Raw genomic sequence first — 24881 nt, forward strand, 5'->3', positions numbered from 1 at the left:
CCCCATGCTTTCCCTTTCATGGCAGGCTCAATGTGGCTTACATTGGGCAATGGAGAGTTAAGTGACTTGCCTGAAGTCACAAGGAGCTGCCTGTGCCTGAAGTGGGAATTGAACTCAGTTCCTCAGGACCAAAGTCCACCACCCTAACCACTAGGCCACTCCTCCACTCCAATACATTTTCCGCTCTTTTCAAACTTGCAAGCAATAACTTTTGATATCTTGCTGATACGTAAACTTTGCTTCACAATTCAGATGTTTTTGACATGAACCTGTGCCTGGTAATTACATTCTTATGAACTGTGGCCACCACTACCATGGTAAAAGTCAAGCAAGCAATCCAACTTTCAATAAATTTGCTTTCAATAAATTTGCCAGAATCATCAGTGACCTTCTTAAATGCATCTAATGGCCCTTTTTAAAAAAAATGCATCACAATTGATTTTACCCCTAACCAAAAAATCAACCTGTGAATATTCCTTAATTGTATCAGACCAAGGGGTAATCTGAACTACATGATCTCACAGACCAACTAAAATTGTGGCATGGGCATACAAAAAACAGGAATCTAAAACATGGCCAGCAATGTATATTGGTTGGTTCACCATCTGAACAATACCGAATGCAACCATTGAAAACAGGGTTCCTCAGCTTGAAGAAGAGATGACTGAGGGGACATATGATAGAGATCAAGAAAATCCTGAGTGGAGTGAAACAGGTAAATGTAAGTTGATTGTTTATCAAAAAGTACAAAAACTAGGGGACACATAATGAAGTTTCAAAGTAGTACATTTAAAACAAATAAGGATTTTTTTTCACTCGGTGAATAGTTAGGCTCTGTATCTCATTGTCAGATGATGTAGTAAAAGCAGTTAGCATAGCTAGGTTTAAAAAATGTTTGGCTAAATTCTTGGAAGATAAGTCTTTAAACCATTATTATGGTTACTGCTACTGCATATCCCTGAGTGTCAATAATACAGAAACTATGTAATTTTTGGGATCCTCCCAGTGACCTTAATTGGTCACTGTTGGAAATAGGATACTGGACTTGATGGACCTTTGGTCTGATCCAGTATGGCAATTCTTATGTTCTTAATTCTCTCCAAAATACATGGAAGGCTATGAGGCTCATTTTTGAAAGATTAAAAATATTCAAAAAGTGTCATAAAGCCCAATTTGGACGAATTTCTTCTCAAAACGTCTAAATCGGTATTTTCAAAACCTATTTTGCAGATGCATATCTATGCAATTCATCTGCAGTGCATCTAAATCACAAGAGGTTATGTCGGGGGCATTTTGAAGGCAGGATTAGGGCGTGTCTAACACTTGGACGTTTTACAGCCATAATGGAACAAAAGCAAAACATCTATGGTGAAAACTTCAACATTTTGGTCTGTTTTTCTAATGAATAAGACACAAAAAGGTAGCCTAAATGACCAGATAATGACTGGAGGGATTCAGGGATGACCCCCCTTACTCCCCCAGTGGTTACTGACCCCCACCAACCCCTCCAAAATGTGAATGAAAATAGTATGCACCAGCCTCAGATGTTATAGCCAGGTCCAATACAGCAGCATGCAGGTTCCTGGAGTAGCCTAGTGGGGGGTGCTGCGCGCTGTAGACAGTTGGACCCAGGTCCATACCTCCCTCTACCTGTTTCACTTCAGGTGGAAACTGTGAGCCCTCCAAAACTCACTAAAACCCCACTGTAACCACATATAGTGCCCCCTTCACCCATAAGGGCTATTGCAGTAGTGTACAGTTGGGGATAGTGGGTTTTGGAGGGCTCGGCATACAAGGGAGCGTTGGTGAGATGTGTACCTGGGAGCATTTACATGATGTCCACAGCAGTGGATCCTAGGGTGCCCCATTGCTCTCCTGGGAAGTCTGGGGGACCAGGCTGCTAAAAATGCTGACCCCTCCTACATACCAATGACTTGATTTTGTACAGTTTTAGCTTATGCATTTTTTTCGAAAATGGCCTAAAACAATATATGCACAACAAAACCTTGTTTAAAATGGTATTTTCGAAAAAAAAAAAAAAAAAAAAAAGATAGTGTTATATTTTTCAAAAATGGTTACATTTGCTATTCGGATTTGGATATCACTTAGACCTCATATTGAAAATGCCCCTCTGTGTCACCAAGATGTTGGATAAATATCTGGATGAGTATAATATTTTGCATCCATCACAGTCTGGATTTTGGAAGAACTATAGTACAGAGACTGTGGTAGCTTCCATCAATGCACATGGCAAAGCTCTGTTAAGTTGGAGTCAGAATGCAATTATTATTCAGTTTAACATGTCTTGTGCCTTCGATTTAGTAGTCCATGACATTATATTGTCTAGTCTAAATGATATAGGCATCTGTGACAATATAATTGCGTTGGTTTAGTGTTTTTTTATCTATTCGAAAGCTACAGAGTTCAGAAAATTGGAGACCTCTCAGCCAATAAGAGCCCTGGTTTTGGAGTGCCACAAGGCTCCCCTTTGTCACCGACATTATTCAATACTAGTAAAAAAGGCCCATTTCCAAAACAAATGAAACGGGCGCTAGCATGTGGTTTTTTTTTTTGTTTTCTTTTCTGTTTGATATTAAGGGATATATACAGTATTTTTTTTTTTAAAGGAAAAGAGTTTTTTTTAAAGTTGTAAAGTCTGTATGAGTGTTTGTGGTTTTGAGGGGGGGGGTTGTGGGGGTCTATGGGTGTATGCTATTTTTTTGGGGGGGAGGGGTGTTTGTGGGGTAGGGTAGCGTTGTTCTGTATGAGTGTTTGTGGTTTTGAGGGGGGTTGTGGGTGTCTGTGGGTGTCTGTGCCATTTTGTGGGGGGGGGGGGGGGTGTTTGTAGGGGGGTGTTTGTGGGGTAGGGTTGTTCTGTATGAGTGTTTGTGTTTTGGGGGGGGGATTATGGGAGTCTGTGGGTGTTTGTAAGAGAGAGATGTAGGTTTTTACTGTTTCAGTTTTTGTATTAAGGGGGTTGGGGGAGGGAGTGTGTGTGTATGAGTGTGAAAGCAAGATGTTGTCTGTCCATGGCAGTGTGTGGCATTTTGGGTGGTGGGCAGTTTGGTTGTATGTATGTGTGTTAGTGAGTGATGCTGATTGTCCATATTAGATGTGGGGGTTTTTTTTGTGGCTGGTAGGGGGTGATTCTCTGCGTGTGAGTGTGATACAGTAATCTTAATTCAGCAGGGCACTCTGATGTGGTATTTGTAGGCACTTGTATTTTTGTTGAAACCAGAGGGATCCGTTGCAGGCAGGCAGTAGGAGTAGATATGGGTTTTTTTCGAGTGTGGAATGTGGGTGGTGTTCTGTAGGGGGGGATGGGGCTGAGGGCGCATGTGTCTGGAGGTCTCCTTGTAGGCACTGATTTCAGCTGGGCACTCAGGTGGGCTGTGATCCGTTTTTTTTAGGGGGGGTTGGGCGCCGGAGGTTTCCGTTTGGGTAGTTTTTTTTTTGGGGGGGGGGTTGGTTTGGTTTTAGTGTGGAATGTGGGTGGCGTTCTGTAGGGGGGCGGGGCTGAGGGCGCATGTGTTTGGAAGTCTCTGTTGTAGGCACTGAACGCCGGCTTGGAGACTCACCACATGAACAGCTTGCAGAGTAAGGTCTGCGATGTAGTGGTTGTTTAGTGGCGTTCTTCGTCCGCGCTTTCCTCGCGGTTGGTCCCCGTGCTGGTAGCTACCCCCTCCTCAGGAAGGGGTGGGACTCGTGTTTGTTTGTTTTTTCCTGAACGCCGCTGCATTTTCTTCGCTGTCCCACTCCTGCTCCTCTGCAGCACCGGTCCCATTCAAAGGCTTGGTGGTTTCTAAGTCCATGTGAGTGTTTGGGAGGTGGAACCGTACTTTGTGTGCATCACCTGAGGCACAGCCAATCAGCAGCGCGTGGGCGGGGCAAACACTGATGTTCAAAAAGTGGTCTCTGCCGCCTCACTTTAGAACGTTGGGAAAGTGAGGCTTCATTAGAATGTTGGAGGTGCGTTTTATATAGAGAGATACTACTCCAACCCCTAGGCACAGCATTAGAAAAGTTCATCTGTGCAGATGATATTACCATACTGTTTCCTGTGTCCAGGGATTGGACTAATACATTGAATATTACCACTATGTTTATGTTTATTCAGTGCTAGAGCCCGAACATGGCCCAGCATTGAATTTCCGGTGATAATGGCAACGATGATAAGCAAAACGCTGATTGCCGTTGGCTGAATATCGGACTTTATGTCACTATGAAGGTGTAAGTTAGTAACTGTACCCAGAAAACAATACACGAAGAGTCCCAATAGGGAGGATCTCTAAAGTGTATTCTGCTAAGGCTGTGGGCGAAGAGAACCCCTTTAGTGTTGCTGTTAATCGACTTAATTTTATGGAATGGTTCTGGATTTTCTATTACTGTATGGCTATCACAAGAATAAATTTCATACCCTGTCAAGAGTTTTATCCTGTCTAAATACTTCTGGACGTTTTAGTTTTGGGAACAACCCCAACCTATTAAGGCTGGAGGGACTTTGGAAGTGATATGTGGCTCTGAAGCTCCCAGAGGTGTCTAACTCTATGGAAGGGATGGACCAAGAATTACCTATAGTTTCTAGAGCTGATACCAGTTGGATCCTTCTATAGTAGGCTCTAATTTACCTTGTATGATTTGTGTGATATTCTGTGATCAATATGTTTCCTGGCCTCTATAGTAGTGTACTTTACTAAATATACATGTACATTGTGTGTTGCATGCCTCATTAACCTGCGAACAGTATTCTTGTATATACTTTGCAGTTGTGTATTCAGTCTGCACCATAGGCTTATTAACAAGTATGTAATTATAAATGCCTGATTCCTGAAAATTCATCTAGTGAATCCATAGGTACAGTTTGAGGGTGGGCATGGAGGGGATGCCCCACTCCCAAATGTTACAGGTGTTAATGCTGAAATGGTCACCTTCCCCCACTCCTAATATTACTTCCTCACAATTCACCCCCCCCCCCCCCCACCGCCAAAGTAAGCAGGTTAACTATACCTATGAGTGAACTCCATCTGATTTATGGTATATGCAAACATGGTTTATGCTTCTTAACTTGGGAAATTATGTGGATCCAGTAAATATGGGAATCAAAATATGTAAATTAACCTGTTCAGTGTATGCAGATATGTATCAGACATAGTTTTTGTGTCTATTCTGAAGACCATATCTGTTTTAAATGACAGGGGCTGGAGTTGGGACCTGTTCCTGTCTGTATGTAATACAGTATGTGTGAGATACATTGTTGTCTCACTTCTCGTTTTTTTGTGCTTATAGAAACCCTGATGGACACTCGAACAGCAACAGCAGAACTGGGCTGGACTGCTAATCCTCCATCAGGGGTATGTATGCTGTCATTAACTCAACTTTTCAATTTTCAGTCAGTGTGTTCTGGTTGTACACCATTAGACACTGTAGCAACGTAATAGATGATGGCAGATAAAAACCAATTGATCCTTCCAGCAGTAGAACCTTGACCATTGGAAGAATATCACTCCTTATCCAATGCACTGTTTGTTGTCTTTCTGTTTGTTTTTTTACCATTCTAAGGAAATGAGCACACAAGTTCTCATCTTTAATAGAACTCTCATCCCTCACTGCCATGTCTAAATAGCTACTAGAACAAATGTGGCTGTTGCCTGAATGTCTACCATCCAGCAAAGTTAGGGGGACTTAGAAGGCCATTAGGCTGCCATCTTGACCCATTTGGTTTCTGGGGAGTTGTATTCTCTTGGTTCCATCCTGGCTAGCACATGGTCCATCTGTTATGAACAATAATACAGAAACATAGCATGTGATGGCAAAGACCACAAGTCAGTCTAGTCTGCCCTTTACCCTTCCTCTTGCAATACTGTATCATAGATTCTGTTTGAACTCTGTTTTCACATTCATCTCTCTACAGCTAAGGATCTTCTTTGCCTATCCCAGTACCAATACTGTTTTGTCTCCTTCATGTCTCTGCATCATCCACCTTTTTTATACTGACACGGTCATGTCTCAGGTGACTATAATGGAAAATTCTTTTTCTATAGATATTTATATTAGCAGGCCTTGGGCGGGTATGTTAGATAGTACTTAGTCATATGAATATTGTCATATGGCAAAATAAATAAGCACCAATTAATTGTCTAACATGTTTGACAAGTACTTTGGAGTGAAGCATTGTGTAAGTGCATTATTATCTGAGACAATTTTTATAAGAGACCACACACGATAGTTAATTATCTTGTTGATTTATAACTAAGCAATAAGGCAAAATGACATAACGTTTATACTGATTAGTACACTTTTTTGGATCACCTTATTAAACCAGGCGGAAAAGGGGAGATGTAAATGAATGGGTGAGGCAAACATCAGGGTTCAGTGAATGGGAGATCTGAAGAAGAAAACAGACCATTTGCCCCCAGGGGAAAAGGTGTTGCAAATACTTAGACTGTGAGCCAAGGCAAAGCTATTCAGATATGCAGACTTCCAGCATCCTGGGATTGCCAAACTCCTGAAACCGAATACACAGTGCAAGCTAATTGTACAGCCTGCGGCCAGAGTGGCTTTAAAGGATTTGGCTTTGTCAAGAGGAATGACCTTTCAACTATGGACTTCTTTCATGAATGGATAACTGTGGGCTGTAGCCATATCCTCCCTAAAGGCCACTTGATGTGTATCAGGCCTGAGAGATCTCTTGATTTGGCAAAAGCCATTCTGTTTCTTTATTCCCTTTTGTCTCTCACAGTTTTGAATTTAGGCTTAATGATAAAACACAGTGAATGTATTCACTCTGCAGTTGATTTTGTCTATCCTGACTGGCATTACAATTGTTTTTTTCTGATTCCCCTATTGAACAGATTCTACAAATTGTTAGTGAAATTACTGATTGGTTGGCCATATCATTTTATTTATAAATAAAGAGGTCATTTTACTAAGCTGTGCTAAAGAGTGGCTAGCACTATCACTACCGAGGGGCTTTCCCACAAACTGAGGCCAAGCTGTAAAATGGCCATGTTTCTTATTTTCCCAATTAATGGCTATGTGCTATTTTCCTCATTAGCGTGTGGCCATTAGCACCTATTTTCTAGGTGGTAAGGGCTCCCGCGCTAATCACACGCTAATTGGTTGGTGTGTGCCGATGTAGCTGTGCTAACCAATTAGTACAGAGTACATCTACTCTCAACCCCCAAACACGCCCTTAGCGCTAAAAATTAGAAAGTACTTTTCAGCGCATGGGAACTGTGTGCCAATCCGAAAACTACCGCAGGATGCCTGAGTACGCCCCGCGGTAGTGTTTTGTACCCTGTGGTAAACACATGTTAGTGCTTACTGCAGCTTAGTAAAAAGGCCCTAAAATTAACACAGACTGTATGGTATGAAAATATTTTTTTTTGCTTGTTCTGGTGAGGACCCCTCCCCCTCCAGAATCCATATGCATATATATATATGAATTAGCATAAACATGAAGTCTGAGAACAGAGTTCCCTTAGTTTTGTTCTGTACTGAGGTTATCAATAGAAATCAAACAAAATAAAACATGGAAAAGAAAATAAGATGATACCTTTTTTATTGGACATAACTTAATACATTTCTTGATTAGCTTTCGAAGGTTGCCCTTCTTCCTCAGATCGGACGTTCTGTACTGATAAACCTCATTCAAACAGCTTCCATCTCCCAGTTTTAACTCACACACATCACTTGTGAGAAAAAAGAAAGAGAGGAAGCAAAATCGTCAAATATAACAATGAGATTGCTAGGAGGCGACAAAGAAGAGCATTGTTCTTACACAGCTGAGGTTCTCCCATTCCTCTTCCTCTCTGTTCTGCCTGTCATACTTGTATTTTATTGAGTGGTTTTAGGGTCCTGATAAGAATCTCTTAGACACTTGGCTTAAATCAACAACAGCCAAATAAGACATTCCTGTCACCTGACCTCAGGTCACCTAGAGGACTTGGGGTTAATCCTTTTTTGGTAACTCTCCATCTACAGGCAATTTAGCATCTGCTTTTACTATTTTAGAAAATGGATCCCAAGGCATCATGTTTTAAAAAAATAAACCAGACCTAATTTCCAAATCAAAAAGTTGACTTCGGGTGAGCTGGAAGAAATGGAAAGAGACAGTTTGGATCTAGATAAGCACTATAATAGCCATCTTTGTGCTACAGAAAAATGGAGTAATCTTAGGCTGTGATACCTTTTTCATTGGACCTACAACAATTTGATGTTATAGTAGCTGAGGTTTTAAAGACCACAAAGTTTCTTTCTTCAGATGGGATACAGGTAAAGAAATTAAGTTCTGGGTCACTACAGGAATCCAATCACACTAGTGCCTATTCCAGAACATTGTGTTATATAGTGGAAAAGTACAAACAGGGCAGGTGGCATCATGGCACTTACCTTTCATCACAAACACAACACTCCATATATCAACACGTGACAAATTATCCAATATAAGAGTGGAATTTATTATGTCCGCAACATTCTACTACTTACATATGCAAAAACATTACAGTATTACGTAATTACATTCATGCATGCAGCTTACAATATCAAGCAATTAAATACATGAATCAAAATTCCTATCTAGAGTATTTAGGCAGAGTGTATAGTCTTTCAAGTCACACAGCTCTAGCTGTTTCAGCCTTACTCATGAAGCTTGTTCCTGCGCCGCCTGTGGCATATGCCGTAGAAATGCCGAGGCACTACCATCACTTCCTTGAGAAGGGGTTGCCATAAAAGCACATTTCCCTTTTTAACCGTTGACTCTTTCTTGATGCCTTCAGCTTCCCCATACCATTCAAGTCTGAGGTAGGCACCGTTGACCTTCTCTTACTCTAGCACGGGATTGCCCGTGGTTTTGACATCATCCATACCATTGCTAGCATATGACAATACAACTTACATATTTGACCACTATTGAAGCTTGATTTGGTCTGAATCATACTACTGTGTGCTCTGTTAGACTAGGACCCACCACCGATTGCTGTAACATAACCTCTACCTCCCAGAAATTGGGGTGGGTGGGGCAGGTGACCCTGTTGGAGCAGCCTGCAAAATGACGATTGCAGCTTCGCAAATTTCCTTCTTTCTACCTCCAGTGGCCACCCCCTCTCCCTGCAACTAGGACCTCCCCTCCTATTACATACATCCAAACCCTCCCCATCTAACCTTTACTATCTCGCCTTCAGGTACCCCTGATCTATCCTGCCTACACCTGTCTGCGAGCCCTTCCCTCTGACCCCAGCCCCCCCCCCCTCTCTTCCCACTTCTTAGTACCCCCTTCTCTAGCTGGGCTGGGCTGCCGCACACACACACACACACACACACACACACACAAACACACACACACTATACATATCTATATATATGTGTGCGTGCATGCTTTTCCTCAAGAAACAGAGCAAAAGGGCAGCAAATATGTGGCAGGTGAGACCTCATTTTATGGCATTCATCCTTACACATTTATGAATAGCTTTCATGATTTATATTCACCTATTGTGAAAGGAAAACTAGAAACCTAAGGAGAATTTGCAAGAAGACAACAAGTAGATGTGGGTTACCTTGCTCCTCATGATCTAGAAGGATGCAACTTTGGCCAGCTCTAGGCTATCTGTCAACTTGTGCAAAAATTGAAACTGGTTCCTCTATTCATCTTTAGTGGTGGCACTTCAAGCATAGGGCTCCTTCCTTCAGTAGTGAGTGCAGCACCAGTATACCATCCCCCCTCTCTCTCTGCTCAGCATCTCTTTCTCACTTTTCGCCATCCCTCTGCCCAGTAGCATTTCTCCTCCCCCTAATCCGCTCTCTTTTCTCCCATCCACATACCCTCTAATTCTAGAACGTTGCACCCCAGATTTTTGACTAGCACACACATTTGTGCATGCAATGTATAGAATGAGTTCAGATGTGTGCATAACTTAATAAATTCATTAGCTGCTGTAATTGATGTTAAATGGTGTTACTTGACGCTAGTTGGCAGTTACACGTGTAACCGTCCCATAGTCAGTATTCTATAAGATATGCACTTAAATTCTAGAGCGTGCAACTCCAAGGGGGTGTGTAGATCTGGGAGGTGTAGTGGCAGGACAGGGGCATGTCAGGCAGTTATGAGTGTGGTTTATAGAATACTGGCATTTGAGTGTCCGATATTTAAAACCATTTAACTAGCCAGGAACGGCAACTGGCTGGTTAAATGGTACTTAACCATCTATTCGGCGATATTCAGTGGGAAATAGCCAGCTATCTCCCACTGAATATTGCCGGTTAGCATTTAGGACCAAATTCTATAAATGACGCCTTAAAAATCAATGCTGAAAAACCATGCTCTTAGCACAATTCTATAAACTACGCTGAAAGTTAGGTGTAGTTTATAGAATACTAGTAAAAAAGGCCCGTTTCCGAAACCAATGAAACGGGCGCTAGCATGTGGTTTTTTGTGTGTGTGTGTGTATGTGTCACAGAGTTATTTTGTGTGTGTGTGTGTGTGTGAGTGTGTGAGTGAGAGTGCGGTGTGTGTGCAGGTTGTTGATGTGTGTCTTTTTTTGTTTTGTTTTGTTTTTTGCTTGTGGGTTGGGGGATGTGCTGTGCTGTGCTGGCAAAGTGGGTTGGATTGGTGTGTCGCTTTGAGGGTGTGTTTCTGTTGTATTGTGTGTGTGTGTGGTTTTGTTTGTCAAGGAGGTTTGTGGAGGGGGGTCTTTCTGTTGGTGAAATGTAAATGTGAAATGTAAATGTAAATTTTTGCACATACCCACAGCAGGAATATTCTTCTCTCGTTCCAGCGGTGGTTCTGTGCTCTCCGTGCTACACAGATAATGAGCCATTCTGCTGGGGAATGCTCCTCCCTTATTGTCACGTAGTTTCCTCTGATTGGTCCGTCTTACGTTGCCTAGTGTTGCCTGGGAACGGTGTTGTGATGGTCCTTTGTGTTTCAGAATGTTGAGGGGTGTTTTTTCTGATTGGTCCGTCATGTGAGGGCGGGGCAGAGAGACATGGTCAGTGTTGAGGCTTCACCACCATGAATCCATGAACCCTTCAGTGACTGACTGAGTGACTTCAGAACATTGTCTTCAGAACGTTGAGGGTGAGTTTTATTATAGTAGATGCTTAGCGGCTGTTCTTGCAACTAAAATTTAGGTGCACCCATTTAGGCCATCTAAACCAGGCCTAAATACCAGCGCCTAACTTAGGCTCAGATCAGGTATATTCCATAATAGTGTACATAGTTTTTTTGAAACGCCCATTCCACGCCCATGGCCATGCCCCCTTTTTGGCTGCATGCCTTACACACACCACGTTGTAGAATATGCCTAAAAAGTTGAGCGTGTAAATTCTAATTAAAGCCAAATAGTGCTGCTAATTGATTAAGTACCAATTATTGGTGTTGATAAACTTGTTAATTAAGTTGTGTGTACAATTTGGTCATGTGGTCAATTAGCCTGAGTCCTTTATAGAATTTGGGGGTTAGTGGACAGCTGGTTATATCGCGCGATATAACTGGCTATCCACCAATATTCAGCGAATCGTCGGCTAAGTTATAGCAGGTATATCTTTGGCCATGTTAAACTTAACCGGCCTTCGCCGAATATCAGCTTGGATGGTTAAATTTAAAGTGGCCAAAATACACCCGGATTTTCAATGCCGGTCACCAGAAACGGCCCAGCATTGAATATCCAGGTTCAGCGCCGACCGCGGCAGACAGCCTGGCTACCTGTTGTGGTCTGAATATCAGGCCCTATGTATCTAACTGCGGTGCCGAAAGTTAGATGCGAGCATTTACACCAGCTATTGAGCTAGCACAAATTCTTGTGACTAAAGTTAGGCGTGTAAATTCAGACTTACACTAGCACAACTGACAGTGCATGTACCATTGCCATTATATAATCTGTGCTTAGCACGCATCATCCCGGTGCCTAACTTTAGGCGATCTATAGAGAATTATCTCCATAGCTTAGCACTATGTTTATTCACACAGGTCGCACATACCAGAAGCCAGCCTTGGATGCAGAGATCCTAGATTTCATACCATATAGTCTGTGTTCATTTTGAATTGTCTTCAGCTGATGATGTTTGATAATATGTGCTCAGGATGAGTAGTAGTTTCCCTTGTTAAGTTGATAACTTGAAAAAAATCTTAGAGAGCTGTGGATTGCCTTTGATTTTTTGTTTTATAACTGTGCTGTTTGCTGATCAAAGGATCCTTTGTTTACTCACTCAGGCCCCACTGATCAAAAGCAAATACCTTGCTAGAGGCCATTAGCATAAGTACATAACTATTGCCATACTGGGACAGACCAAAGGTCCATGAAGCCCAGCATCCAGTTTCCAACAGTGGCTAATCCAGGTCACAACTACCTGGCTAGGTCCCAGAACAGTACAATACATTTTATGCTGCTTATCCTAGAAATAAGCAGTGGATTTTCCCCAAGTTCATTTTATTAATGGCTTATGGACTTTTCTTTTAGGAAGCTATCCAAACCTTTTTTAAAACCCCGCTAAGCTAACTGCTCTTACTACATTCTCTGGCAGTGAATTCTAGAGTTTAATTACATGTTGAATGGAGAAATATTTTCTCTGATTCGTTTTAAATTTACTACTTTGTAGCTTCATTGCAAGTCCCTAGTCCTGGTATTATTATTATTTTTGGAAAGAGTAAACAATCGATCCATGTCTACCTGTTCCATTTCACTCGTTATTTTATAGACCTCGATCATCATTTCATCCCCATTATCATTTTCATTGCCCTTCTCTTTATCTTATTCTGCTATATCTTTTTTGAGATGCGGTAACCAGAACTACACACAATATCTGAGGTGCGGTCGCACCGTGGAGTGATACAAAGGCTTTATAAAATCCTCATTTTTGTTTTCCATTCCTTTCCTAATAATACCTAACATTCTATTTGCTTTCTTAGCCACCACTGCACACTGAGCACCGGACTAGTGCCCGCATTTGCTACTGCCTCATGCTCAGAGGGCTCTAGCATGATTTATAACGAGCACATGCAAGGATAGTGCAAGAGGCATTCAAATTTAGTCAAATCAAGTAATTACCCATTCCCTCCCAATGCTCAGAAGAACACCACACAAACCCAAGCAGCCTTACCGCCTCAGAAGTAACGCCAGCTCGGAGCAGGCGTTCGGGTGCTTCTGCCGAGCCAGAGACAATAGTACAAGGAATTGCATTTACAAAATCACAATAAGCTCAAAAAAAGGGAAGTGAAAAAAAAGCTAGGATGCTTTGCAAGAAAAATCCTGTAAGGTTTTCTTCTCCCACTGCCTGGATAGAGTACAGCCACAATTTATGCTAAACATGCTTCCAAACAGAACAAGGAAAGGTTGGTAGGGAGCAGCAGTTCAACTAGGGGATAAATTAAATTTGAAATGTGGCAGAAGAAGAAGAAGATATTGCAATTCTTTAAAATAAGAATTTGTGATCAGAAACAAAAAGGAAACAAAGTTCACAATTCTAATAAGAGATTAATATACCAGTGTGGTGTTTGCTTTCAGCCAGGAACTCTCAAACAAGCAGTACAGTATATCCAGGGCTTTTTTTTGAGGGGGTACTTGAGGGTACTGAGTACCGGCACCTTTTCCATTGTCTGCTAAAATTGACCCATGGTCCCCAAGTTTTAATGAAAGAGCTCAGACCCTACACACCAATTCTGCCTTGTCATAGATTCTGTGGCTGGTTGCAGGGGACCTGGCTATTGTGGAGTGGGTCCCTCGGTGATCATCCCACCCCACCCCTGAAGGGTGGCCTGGCATTTGAGTACCGGCACCCTTTTTGCTAGAAGAAATGCAGTGAGTGTATCTTGCTATAGCTGGTACCAGCACTTTCTCCTTCTCCTCCTTCTGGCGTTCTGGGCATGCGCTGAAGTGCTGTGCTTGATTCAGAACTTTTCAGGGCAGGCCCCATCCTTCCCCTAACTTTGAAACTGCTCTCTAATGCTCAGCCCTGACAGTGTGCCTAAACTTGTTTGTCATTAGAGCTGAGCATTAGGGAGCTGTGTTGTAGCGCTGTTGTGGTGGTATTTTTCTGACACTGTACTGAACAATGCCAGAGTTTTGAGCATCTGGGCATCAGCAACTAAAGAGTAGACTTGGTCTAGGAAGACAAAGATTCTTTTCTGAGCCGACATCCTTTGTAAATATGGCAGTAGAAGTTAGAGCGTGTCAGAGGAGGGAAGATCAGATCCTAGGGCTCTAAAACTTCATTGAGGTTTCCTGCACATGAGTTTTCATTTCAACTTTGAAGGTGTTTGAGCAAATATTTCAAACTCAGTGGTGAAGCAGTTTAAATAAAGACTGTGCTGTCTGAATAAAGTGATTTAAGCAGTTAAATGAGCAGAAGGTACTTGTGAATCAAAAGCAGGGAACATATGGATGAATAAAAGGTCTTAATTTTTACAGAGTGGTTGTTAGCAGCAGGGGAACACTCCTAGCATTTCCAGTTCTTCTTTTGGAAAGAAGCATATGGAAACCCGGAAACTGATTAAAAAGAGAGACTAGCGACGAGCAAATTTCTCCATAGTGAGAATGAAATAGCCTGATTTTGCTGTATCGTCTTTGGAGATTTTCTTATGGATGCTCCCTTATTCCACAAAGAAAAAAAAATGCCCTATTATAAGCTGAAACAGTTAATAGCATTTCTGTAATTTTAATGAGATTCTGTCATGGATGTAATGGTGGGGGAGGGAGGCAGACTCACCCTAGTTCCTGTGGGCTTCTCTTAGATGCCTCTTACAGCCTGGAAGTGAGAGAAAATTATTTCTATGGGGGCAATTTTTAATATTACATTACACTTCTTATATTATGCTACTACCTATTAGTTCTAAGTGGATTACAAATAGAGGCTAGGCATAGCCTAGGAATTATAATCAATAAGAGATATATTAACTTTCAAACAATATATATTTACAAATCAAAACAGTTTTCACAGCTTTCTTGAAAACTAAATGATTACTTAGCTGTCTTATTTCAAATGGTAATGAATTCCAGGCCTTGGCTGCCTGGTAGGGAAAAGATAATATAAACAATCTTTGCTATCTAATACATTTTGGATTTGGAAAACGGAAAAGCAATTGATTTTGAAGAGAGCCCCTTTCACATATAGAGAGTATATGTAGCATGTAAAAAGGAGTTTCATCATTCAAAATGTAAATATCATACTGCATAACTTAAATATTAACCTAGTTTCTATTGGCAGCCAATGCTACTGCATCTACAATAAAGAAACACCATCATATTTTCATGACATATATGTATCATAAGGACTGCTGTATTTTGTAATGTCTTTCCCATCGTGGCAGTACTTATGCTTATGGGGGTGTGTCGGAGGTGTGGTGAAGGCGGGACTGGGGCGTGGTTATCGGCCGAGGAGAGATGGGCGTCTTTAGCTGATAATCGAAACAAGAAGGGCGTTTTTAACGAGAATTTGGTCCGCTTTATTTGGACCCTTTTTTTTCAGGTCCAAGTTCCAAAAAAGTACCCCAACTGACCAGATAATTGGGGATCACCTCCCCTGACTCCCCCAGTGGTCACTAACCCCCTCCCGGCTAGTTTTCAACGGCTTATGGAGACAGTCTTGTCAGAGTATGTGTTCCAAATTCTATTGCTATACCTTGATGATATTTTAGTATACGCACCGAGTTTTGAGGAGCATCTGCGACGTTTGGAGCTGATTTTCCAAAGACTGAAGAGTGTGGGTCTGAAGCTGAAGCCTACAAAATGTAAGCTAATGTATGAAGAGGTGAAGTTTTTGGGTTACATTGTCTCCAATCGGGGAGTTTCAACAGATTCTGAGAAGATCCGAGCGCTGCAGGACTGGAGAACCCCCAAATCCAAAACTGAAGTCAGAAGTTTTCTGGGGTTCGCGAGTTTCTATAGAAGGTTCGTAGAGAACTTTGCACAGATCGCGGCACCCTTACACGCTGTCACAGGGAAAATGGTCCCGGAAGAGTCAAAATTCATCTGGAGTGAGGAGTGTCAAACAGCTTTTGAAGTTTTAAAGAGAAAATTGATAGCAGCTCCAGTCCTAGCGTACCCTATATTTTCAGAGCCATTCATTTTAACCACCGACGCTAGTAACAAAGGGCTCGGAGCGATATTGAGTCAAATGCAAGACGGTGAAGAACGAGTGATCGCTTTTGCGAGTAGAGGGCTTCGGAAATCGGAGAGAAATTCGAGCAACTACTCGGCCTTCAAACTAGAGCTGTTAGCCCTTAAGTGGGCAGCAACTGATAAATTTAGGGAGTACTTATTGTACAGAAGATTTCTCGTCCGTACTGATCATAATCCTCTGAAGTATCTTGAGACTGCCAAAGTACAAGCCGTAGAGCAAAGATGGCTTGCTCAGCTAGCGGAGCTTGATTTCGTGGTTGAATACAAGCCAGGCAGGAGCAATGGAGCCGCGGATGTACTTTCCCGATTACCAGAATCAGAAGAACCGGAACCACAGAAAGATGAAGAGAAGGATTTCTTGGCATTGACTTGTGGTTTAATCACAGTTCAACCAAAATCAGGAAGAAAGAGAGTCAAGAAAAGTTGTGGAAACTTGGGACCACAGGAATCCGAGATTTGGAAGCTACAACACGAGGATGAGACGTTGAAGAAAGTTATCGGTTGGTTGGAAAATAATTATTTACCTGAGTCAGAGGAATTGGATTCTGCTGAGAAGCGGGCATTGTGGAAGCACCGAGCAAGATTACGTGTGCATAAAGGGATTCTTTATCGTGCGTTTGAGGATGGACGTCGGGGAGAGGATGTCCTACAAATAGTGGTTCCTGATGTCCTAAAGGAGGAATTGTTGAAAATGTACCACGATCAACGAGGACATTTTGCGTTGGACACAACATTTAAGAATTTGAGGAAGACGTATTTCTGGTCCCAGATGAGAAAGGACGTAGAAAATTGGATACAAAACTGTGAGAGATGTTGCTACTCCAGAGACTTGTTTCCTAAAGAAAGAGCAAAGCTAACCTGCTTCAATGTCATTAGACCACACGAGGTCTTGGCAATAGACTATATGATGCTGGAGAGGGATAGCAGGGGTTTTGAACAGATACTAGTGCTGACAGACTTGTTCTCCAGGTTCACCATCGCCGTGCCCACTAGGAACCAGTCCGCCAAAACAACAGCAAGGGAGTTGGTAACCCGGTGGTTTTCTGTGTATGGTCTGCCAGAAAAGTTGCATTCGGATCAGGGAGCAAACTTTGAGTCAAGACTGATCAAGGAGGTGTGCGAATTATATGGGATAAAGAAAACCAGGACCACCCCGTACCATCCACAGGGGAATGGTCGTTGTGAGAGATTCAATCGCACATTCTTGCAGATAGTCAGAGCTTTCCCAGAAGAGAAGAAAAGGTGTTGGTCAAAATATGTCCCGGAAATCAACCAGATTTACAACAGCTCAATACATCAAGCCACTGGATACACGCCAGCCTATTTATTCCTGGGAAGGGAGGATTTGTTGCCTCAGCACATGCTGGTTAGGAGAGAAGAATGGCCGAATGATATGAAGTTTGGAGGAAGTTTAGAAGATTGGTTACGGCAACATCAAGAAAAATTGCAGTTTGCACGGGAGATTGCTAGCAGAACCGCCGAGCGACAGAATGAAAAAATGAGAGAACAATATAACAAGCATGCTAGGGCAGAGCCTCTCAATGAAGGGGATTGGGTTCTGCTCAGGAGACGGGGATTTCAGGGACGACATAAGATTCAGGATGTGTGGGAAGCTCAGCCATACCAGATTGTAGAGATTTTTGGGGAAAACTCCAATGTATTAAAGCTTTATAATGAGACAAAAGGTGAACAAATAGTTCATAGAAATCTAGTAAAGAGTTGTCTGTTAAAAAATGTGGGGAATGTGATACCTGAATCCTCATTTGAGGAGAAAGAGGTGAGGTCTGTAACCCCCAAAACAAAGAATAAATGTGGTTATGTCATTTACACTGAATATAGTGTGGAGCATACTATGGTGCGAGGTGAACCTGAACAGGGAAGGGAGGAAGGTACAAGAAAGTCACACAGGCAGAACAAGGGAACATGTTCCTCTTTTCTAAGAGAAAATTTTATTTTAAATTAAAGATATATGAAAAGAACTCTATACAAATCATTTTTGAAAGACTGTGTTCAGAATTAGATTTTTAGTTATGAGTTAGGATTGGGAGGGACATGGATAAAAATTCGGGTTAGTGGTGGAAGAAGGAATGAATGGGAATGTGGTTTGAAATTTGGAAATAGATAGGATAGGTTGTTTGAAGTGTGTGATGGTGAAAGGGGTGGTTTTTGGAAGTGGTCTGAGTTAGAATGTTGGTAGGTGTGAATGGAATATTGAGGACAATATTCGATTTCAAAGCCTGGGTGAATGTAATAGGGGGTTAAAAATAGGGGGGAAAAAAAAATAATATTTTTTTTTTTTACTTACCTCGGGCTCCGGGATGTTGGGGCTCCTCGGGGCAGGAAGGTTAGGAGGTGCGCTGCAGGGAGCAGCGTTGAGTTTTTTTTAAAAAACCCGGGGACAGTTCAGAACGTCCCCGGGTGGAGGAGCGCTGCTGGGGCCGGTTGGGCCCGAAAGAAGAAGGGCCGCGTTATGGGAGCGCTGCAGAGAAGGCGCCATCATTTTTTTAGCTCCCGGGGACGTTTGGGCACGTCCCCGGGTCAGATGCGGTCAGCAGGCTTTTCTTTTCCCGGGGGCGCCATTGTTTTTCATGCCCGGGAGCGCCGAAGGATGAGGGAGGCCTGTTCCAAGGCCGAAGAAGAAAGGAAGATGGCCGACGCGATGGGCGCGCGTGTGCATGAGGCGGCGAGCCTCATGCACAGATCGGGAATGTGCGCCGCATCGGAGCTCCGTTTAGGCCCAAGCCGGGGCCTAAATTTTCGGACGGAGCTCCGAGGGTTTTTTGTTTTTTAATTTTTTGGCTCCGTTTTTGTACTGGGACCAGCGGGACCGGAACCGATGGCAGGCGTTTGGTGAGGGAAAAATCCTGGATCAGGTAAGGGGTCACTTGACCCAAAATGTTAATCGGTTGATTTTAAATTTGTGTAAATTGCGTTTTTTATTTTTAAAAATTCGGGGTTTTGAGTTTTTTAAATTTGGTTTTCAGTTTTGGGGTCGGGGAATTTTTGGGGATTTTTGTGGCGGGTTAGATTTTGAATTTGAATATTTTTAGTGGGGGTTTTTGGTAGGGTGCTGTTTAAAGGGGTTTTGAAAGAGTTAATTTTTTTTATTCGACGGGGTAGGTCTATAGGGGGGAGTTTGAATTTTTGGGATATTTTTTGAATTTTTTTGGGATTTTTAAAAGGGGTTTTGGGGGAAAATAGTGAGGTATGGGTTAAAAAGGGTTAAATTTAAATTTTGAAATTACAGCTAGATAGGGAATAAAAGGGTTATTGAGTATGGGAATTTTGGGGTAGATTGGAAAATGTTTAATTGGGTTTTTATTTTAATTATTGATTTCCCATTATTTTCTATGGGAAATCAGTAATTAAAATGGAGATTTAGCACTGCTGGCCAAGATTCCGCCGGTCAGCAGTGAAGCTCGGAATGTTGAGGGAGATGACTGATTGGTTGGGAAGGGCTTGGAATGTCACTGAAAGCTCCGTATCCCTGGTTACGGAGTCATTGGCGGTTGGCAGAAGGAGTTGGGACAGCGAGGAGAGCAGATGTGTGTTGGTGGAGTGGATTTTGTGTGAGGTAGAGGAAAGATAGTTAGATTAAATTGGATTTGGGAAGGGTGGTGATTAGTAAAAAGGGAGTTCAGTGGAAGAATATATTAAGTAAAGGAGTGATTGTGTTATCATTTAATAGTTAGGGGAATTTTTAGGAAAGTTAGGATTTAAGTTAGAATTGGAAATAGAATTGTTGGGGTGGAGATTATTGGGAATTAATTGAATGTGTGATTTAAAGTGTTGGAATTTATATTTGGAATGTTTTGAATGATATGATATAGGTTAGGTGTTATCTGATAAGTTTATAAATTAAGAAGTGATTGACTGCATTGGAGTGTGATTGAAGAAAAATCTATGTTCCTGAAAACTTGCGTCACTCCTTCAGTAGTATAGGATATAAAAAAAAAAAACATAGCATAGGGGATCTAGAATAGGAAAATTAAATTATTTTGATTTTAAAGTTAGTTTTGGCCCAGTCTTTCTAAATAAAGATCCCTTTAGTAAGGAAAATCCTAGAATATATGTAAGGAGGTAGGGTTTTTCTCCTATTTAAGTTATTTAAGATAGGTTTAGGAGGAAGATACAGAGGACGCTGCATCATCTAAGAAAAAAACAACAGGCCCCCACGCAAGAAAGACCTTTGGTGTGAAGCAAGAAGTGGGACTGAGCGACGCACTGAAAGGAAAGTGACTTTCAAAAAGGAAAGAAAGAGGGTAGAAAAGAGGGATACTTACCTGGATCCGACGGGAGGGTTAAGGGTGCTTCTGAAAAACAAAAGGAAGTCAACACAAAGTATCAATTCTTGAAAGCTTGGGGAATTTGAGAAAACATTATTTCACATTTCTTTTAAAAAGTAATAGTTAATCTGAAAAGACTTATCTGATATCTGGTAGCTGTGAGGTGAAGGGTTAACCTGTTGACAACAAAAGCACAAGTTAAAATAAACCTGACATTGCTGTAGCATAATAGACACGACTCATTTTCTGAAAAAGTTAGAAGCTTTACCACCTCAAACTAAGACGGGATTTCTAGTCACGTTGGATGTTCAATCCCTATACACCGCGATACCCCAACGTGAAGCACTAAGTGTAATGGAACAAATTTTAGAACAACGTCCTAAGCCGGTGACTGTTCCCACTGAGTTTCTTTTGAAATTGTTGAAGTTATCTTTATTTAACAACTATTTTTTGTTTAATGGAGAAATTTTTTTACAACTATCTGGAATTGCCATGGGAGCGTCTTTTGCCCCTACGGTTGCTAATTTATTCATGGCACATTTAGAAGAAAATGTCATTTATAAGCTGCCTCGATACCAGCATGTTAAATGCTGGTGGAGGTTTATCGATGACATTTTTATAATATGGGAATCAACATTGGAAATGTTAGATTTTTTTCTGATAGATCTGAATGCATGCCATCCTACCATTAAATTCCAACACACAGTTCACATAAACGAAATTAGTTTTCTAGATGTAAAGATCACTAAACATAGAGATAAACTTGAAACTGATGTTTTCACGAAACCTACAGATCGCAATTCATTATTGTCTTATGACAGCATGCACCCTATACACATTAGGAATAATCTCCCATTTGCACAGTTTCTACGCTACAGACGCATCTGTGACACTTCACAGAAATATAAACACTCTGCCGTCCGATTAAAAGATAAACTAATTGAGAAAGGATATCCCACCAAAATCGTGAAACATGCGTACAAAAGAGCTTTGTACAACCATCGCGAACAGTTATTGGGATCTAAACCTCAGAACAATCAAGAAGTGAAAGATCAAAAAACTGTTTGCATCATGCAATACACATCGGTGGCACCTAGGGTTGCCAATATCATATATAAAAACTGGAAAATACTATCTGCCCATGAAGTGTTTGCTAGACAGAAATGTTTGATATCATATTCGAGACGTGCCAATTTATCCGAGGTGTTATGTCATCCGGACGTTAGAACGGGCACTCACCAACATAAAGAAGTAATGCCTGGTCACAAGAAATGTGGGCAATGTGTCATGTGTGTAGTGATGGAGGAAACAAACAAATTTTGGGACAAAACGAAAAAAGATTGGTTCTATTTGAAGGGAGAAACCTCCTGTACATCAAAAGCAGTGGTCTATATGACCACATGCCCATGTGGTTTGCGCTATGTAGGGCAAACGAAACGAATGTTTAAAGTCAGACTTTCTGAACACAAACATGCGATACAGTCCAGAAAGGTTCACATGCCTCTGGCTAAACACTGTGCTGATAATAACCATGAGTTCAGTCAGTTGCGATGTTTAGTAATAGAACAGCTTACTAATAATAACAGAAGAGGGGATGTTTCACGTGTCCTTCACCAAAAAGAACAGAAATGGATTTACCATCTTCAAACTATTCATCCGAAGGGTTTAAACGGACCGATGGAATGGGAGGCATTTTTCTAAATTGAGAATGCGTCCCTTTCTAACAACTGAATGTTTCGAGTTTAACAGTATGTTAATATATAAATTTTATTTGTTGAACATTTTTTTCTAACACTAGCTCTTTAAAGTTTTTCGAGATTAGTGGTGCGTTAATTGAAATGAGGAGTGAAGCCAGATGATTGGACACTAGAGATAATGACGCAACACCCACCGGGTGGAGCTACACAGTTGGCGTCCTATATCACCATTCGCCATTTTCTGAACCATTGTTCGCGATGGATTGAAAGGAAACATTTTTTTGTTTTTCAACATTTCTCCTGACGAAGATTGCGAAACAGTGGGTCCCTAGCTGTCGGGAAATTTAGTAAGACAACGCGAGTGAGAGCAATACCTTTCAGTATTGCCCACTTTGAAATGATTTAACTTTACAACCGGAGTTATGTGTGATTTAATACATTGAACATAGGAAATGAACTTCCCACTTGTTGACAACGTGGAATCAGGTCATCTTGGATATAGAAGAGACAAAAGCATCCACGTTTCAAGATAAGTGTTTGTTTTTGAATGCTGGAGTGGATTCTAATTGATGAGTCCACTATATAATTGTGTTTCCATTTAAAAAAATTATTTCCACATTACTAAAAGGTTTTCTGAAGTGACTATATAAGTTTTTTTTCTTCCATTTAGTATTCTCTGTAGTGATGAGCATTTATCTGGACTTCTTAATAATTAATTGAAATACTCCACTTTCCGTTTTTTGGTTCACAAGGCCTTTTTCTCCCCAAGATAGGGAGTTTTTTGGCACTTGTGAGGTTTTTTCGGAAGGTAGGAGGAGCCTATGATGCTGGCCAATTCAGTGGAGTCCTAATTTAAGGTTCCCTGGGCTATTGAGGCTATTTGATACACATATATATCATATATTATAGTTCATGGTTTTGCATCAACCTACAGAGCATACAGCAGGAGTGAATTTTTGTATTTTGTTGTAGCATAATAGTTGAATATTGTAGCATAAATAAGGGGTCTTAATTTAGGGTTTGAAAGAGTTATACTACACTGTTTTGTTTAACTTTTAACTTGAATAAAACCAATTTATTGTAAACACCAAGGCTTGCTTCTTTCAAATCTGACCGAGCCTAACAAATTAGTTTTTTTTCCTCCCATCTCTAGCATAGACTTGGGACGAGGATAGTGAACTGTGCCCTGTCCCTTTGCTCCAGGGTGGGTGACATTCTCCTGGCTCGACTACAGGAAAAAGGGGAACTCTGTCACCTAAAAGCTGAAGATCAAGCTTCCCAGAGCAGGGGGTCCGGATTACATTATAAGCATGACTTCTTGACTGTTTTTTTCTTACATTTGTACCTGGTGCTTTCCCATTCATGGCAGGTTCAATGCGGCTTTCATATTATATACAGGTACTTATTTGTACCTGGGGCAATGGAGGGTTATGTGAGTTGCCCAGAGTCACAAGGAGCTGCCTGTGCCTGTAGTGGGAATCAAACCCAGTTCTGCAGGACCAAAGTCCACCACACTAACCACTAGGCCACTGGCTGGCCAAGACTAGTCAAGATCATAGCTGTTGGAATTACGAGCTCTGCAAAGGTCTGCAAAATGATCAGAAACCATTGATGTAATCCAGTTAGAAATAGCAGGAAGGCATGGGTCTTTTCATCTTGCAACTATGACTAATCTGGCTGTCAGAAATAGAAAAACAAACAAATTGCTCTGAACCAACACTGTAAATTGGACTCCAGATTGAACCTGTAGCATGGCCAATCTATACAGCCTTACAAATTGATCTTGCGAGATAAGTTGCTTAAATTTCCACTTCACAATCCAGAATTGAGAAACTGTTGGACAGTCCCTCCACATGTGTTGGGATGTTCCCACCTCCTCACAGTTCTGCTAGCAGTAAACTGGCCTTAACTAATGTCCTAGCATGGGACTCAAGCACTTGGGTTATACCTTTGACTTAGCTCATGATCTCCAATACTGTCTCCATGGAACAGACCAAAGTCCCTTTTGTTCTATTTATTTATTTTGCAGTATCTCAGCTATATTCAGCCCTTACATTAGTTTGGATGTTTGGTGATAATATTATATTTCCATCTTTGTTTTAAATTTATTTAAGATATACAGATGGAGTACTGCACACACTTGTGAGAGTTGTATGTTTGTTATTATTTATGTTATTGACAATGTATATAGAATGTTGTAATGGTCATAATGCTTAGATTGGTTAACAGAATGCTATGTTGTGCTGCGGTGTTAAAACATGGTTAATAAAAATGTAAATAAACAAACAAAAAAGAAACAATTGATGTGAATTAAGAAAGATAAAAGAGCTCACAGAAAGTAAAAACAGAGCTCTGATACAGTTGTACTGGTTATCTGTAGTAGTTATTGCACCTGAGCTTGTTCTTCACATATGGACACTGCCTTCCTAAAGACTGAAAAGATTACTGAGTTCAAAGGAGCCTAAGAATACTCCAACAACAACATATAGACTACGTTCAGTGGAAATAATCTCTTACAAATATTTTCTTATGAAGGACATCTTTGAATTAATACAAACATCTACTCCCTTTGCAAATATATTTCTGTATTATGTTGTGTTTGTATGGGATCTTCTTCAGACAGAGTCTAACCCAAAATGATTCACAAAATGTAGAACAATAAATAAAAATACATCAAACATGATCAGAGCACAATTAAAATATACAGTACAGTTCATAAAAATATAAGCATTAGAACATAAGTATTGCCAAACTGGTCCATCAAGCCAAGTATCCTGTTTCCAACA

General features: G+C 41.2%; 1 protein-coding gene across 1 annotated transcript in view; it reads left to right on the plus strand.

The window, feature by feature from the left end:
- The first annotated feature begins 2144 nt into the window (after positions 1-2144).
- The window catches only part of LOC115478341 (ephrin type-B receptor 1-like), an 88896-nt gene continuing 66159 nt past the window's right edge, over positions 2145-24881 (plus strand). Inside the window, exons 1-2 of the mRNA XM_030215645.1 lie at positions 2145-2265; positions 5287-5351. Coding sequence (XP_030071505.1) covers positions 2145-2265; positions 5287-5351 — 186 coding nt within the window. The remainder of the gene's footprint in view (positions 2266-5286; positions 5352-24881) is intronic.

Source organism: Microcaecilia unicolor, chromosome 10 (assembly GCF_901765095.1).
Source record: "Microcaecilia unicolor chromosome 10, aMicUni1.1, whole genome shotgun sequence".
Taxonomy (NCBI): Eukaryota; Metazoa; Chordata; class Amphibia; order Gymnophiona; family Siphonopidae; genus Microcaecilia; species Microcaecilia unicolor.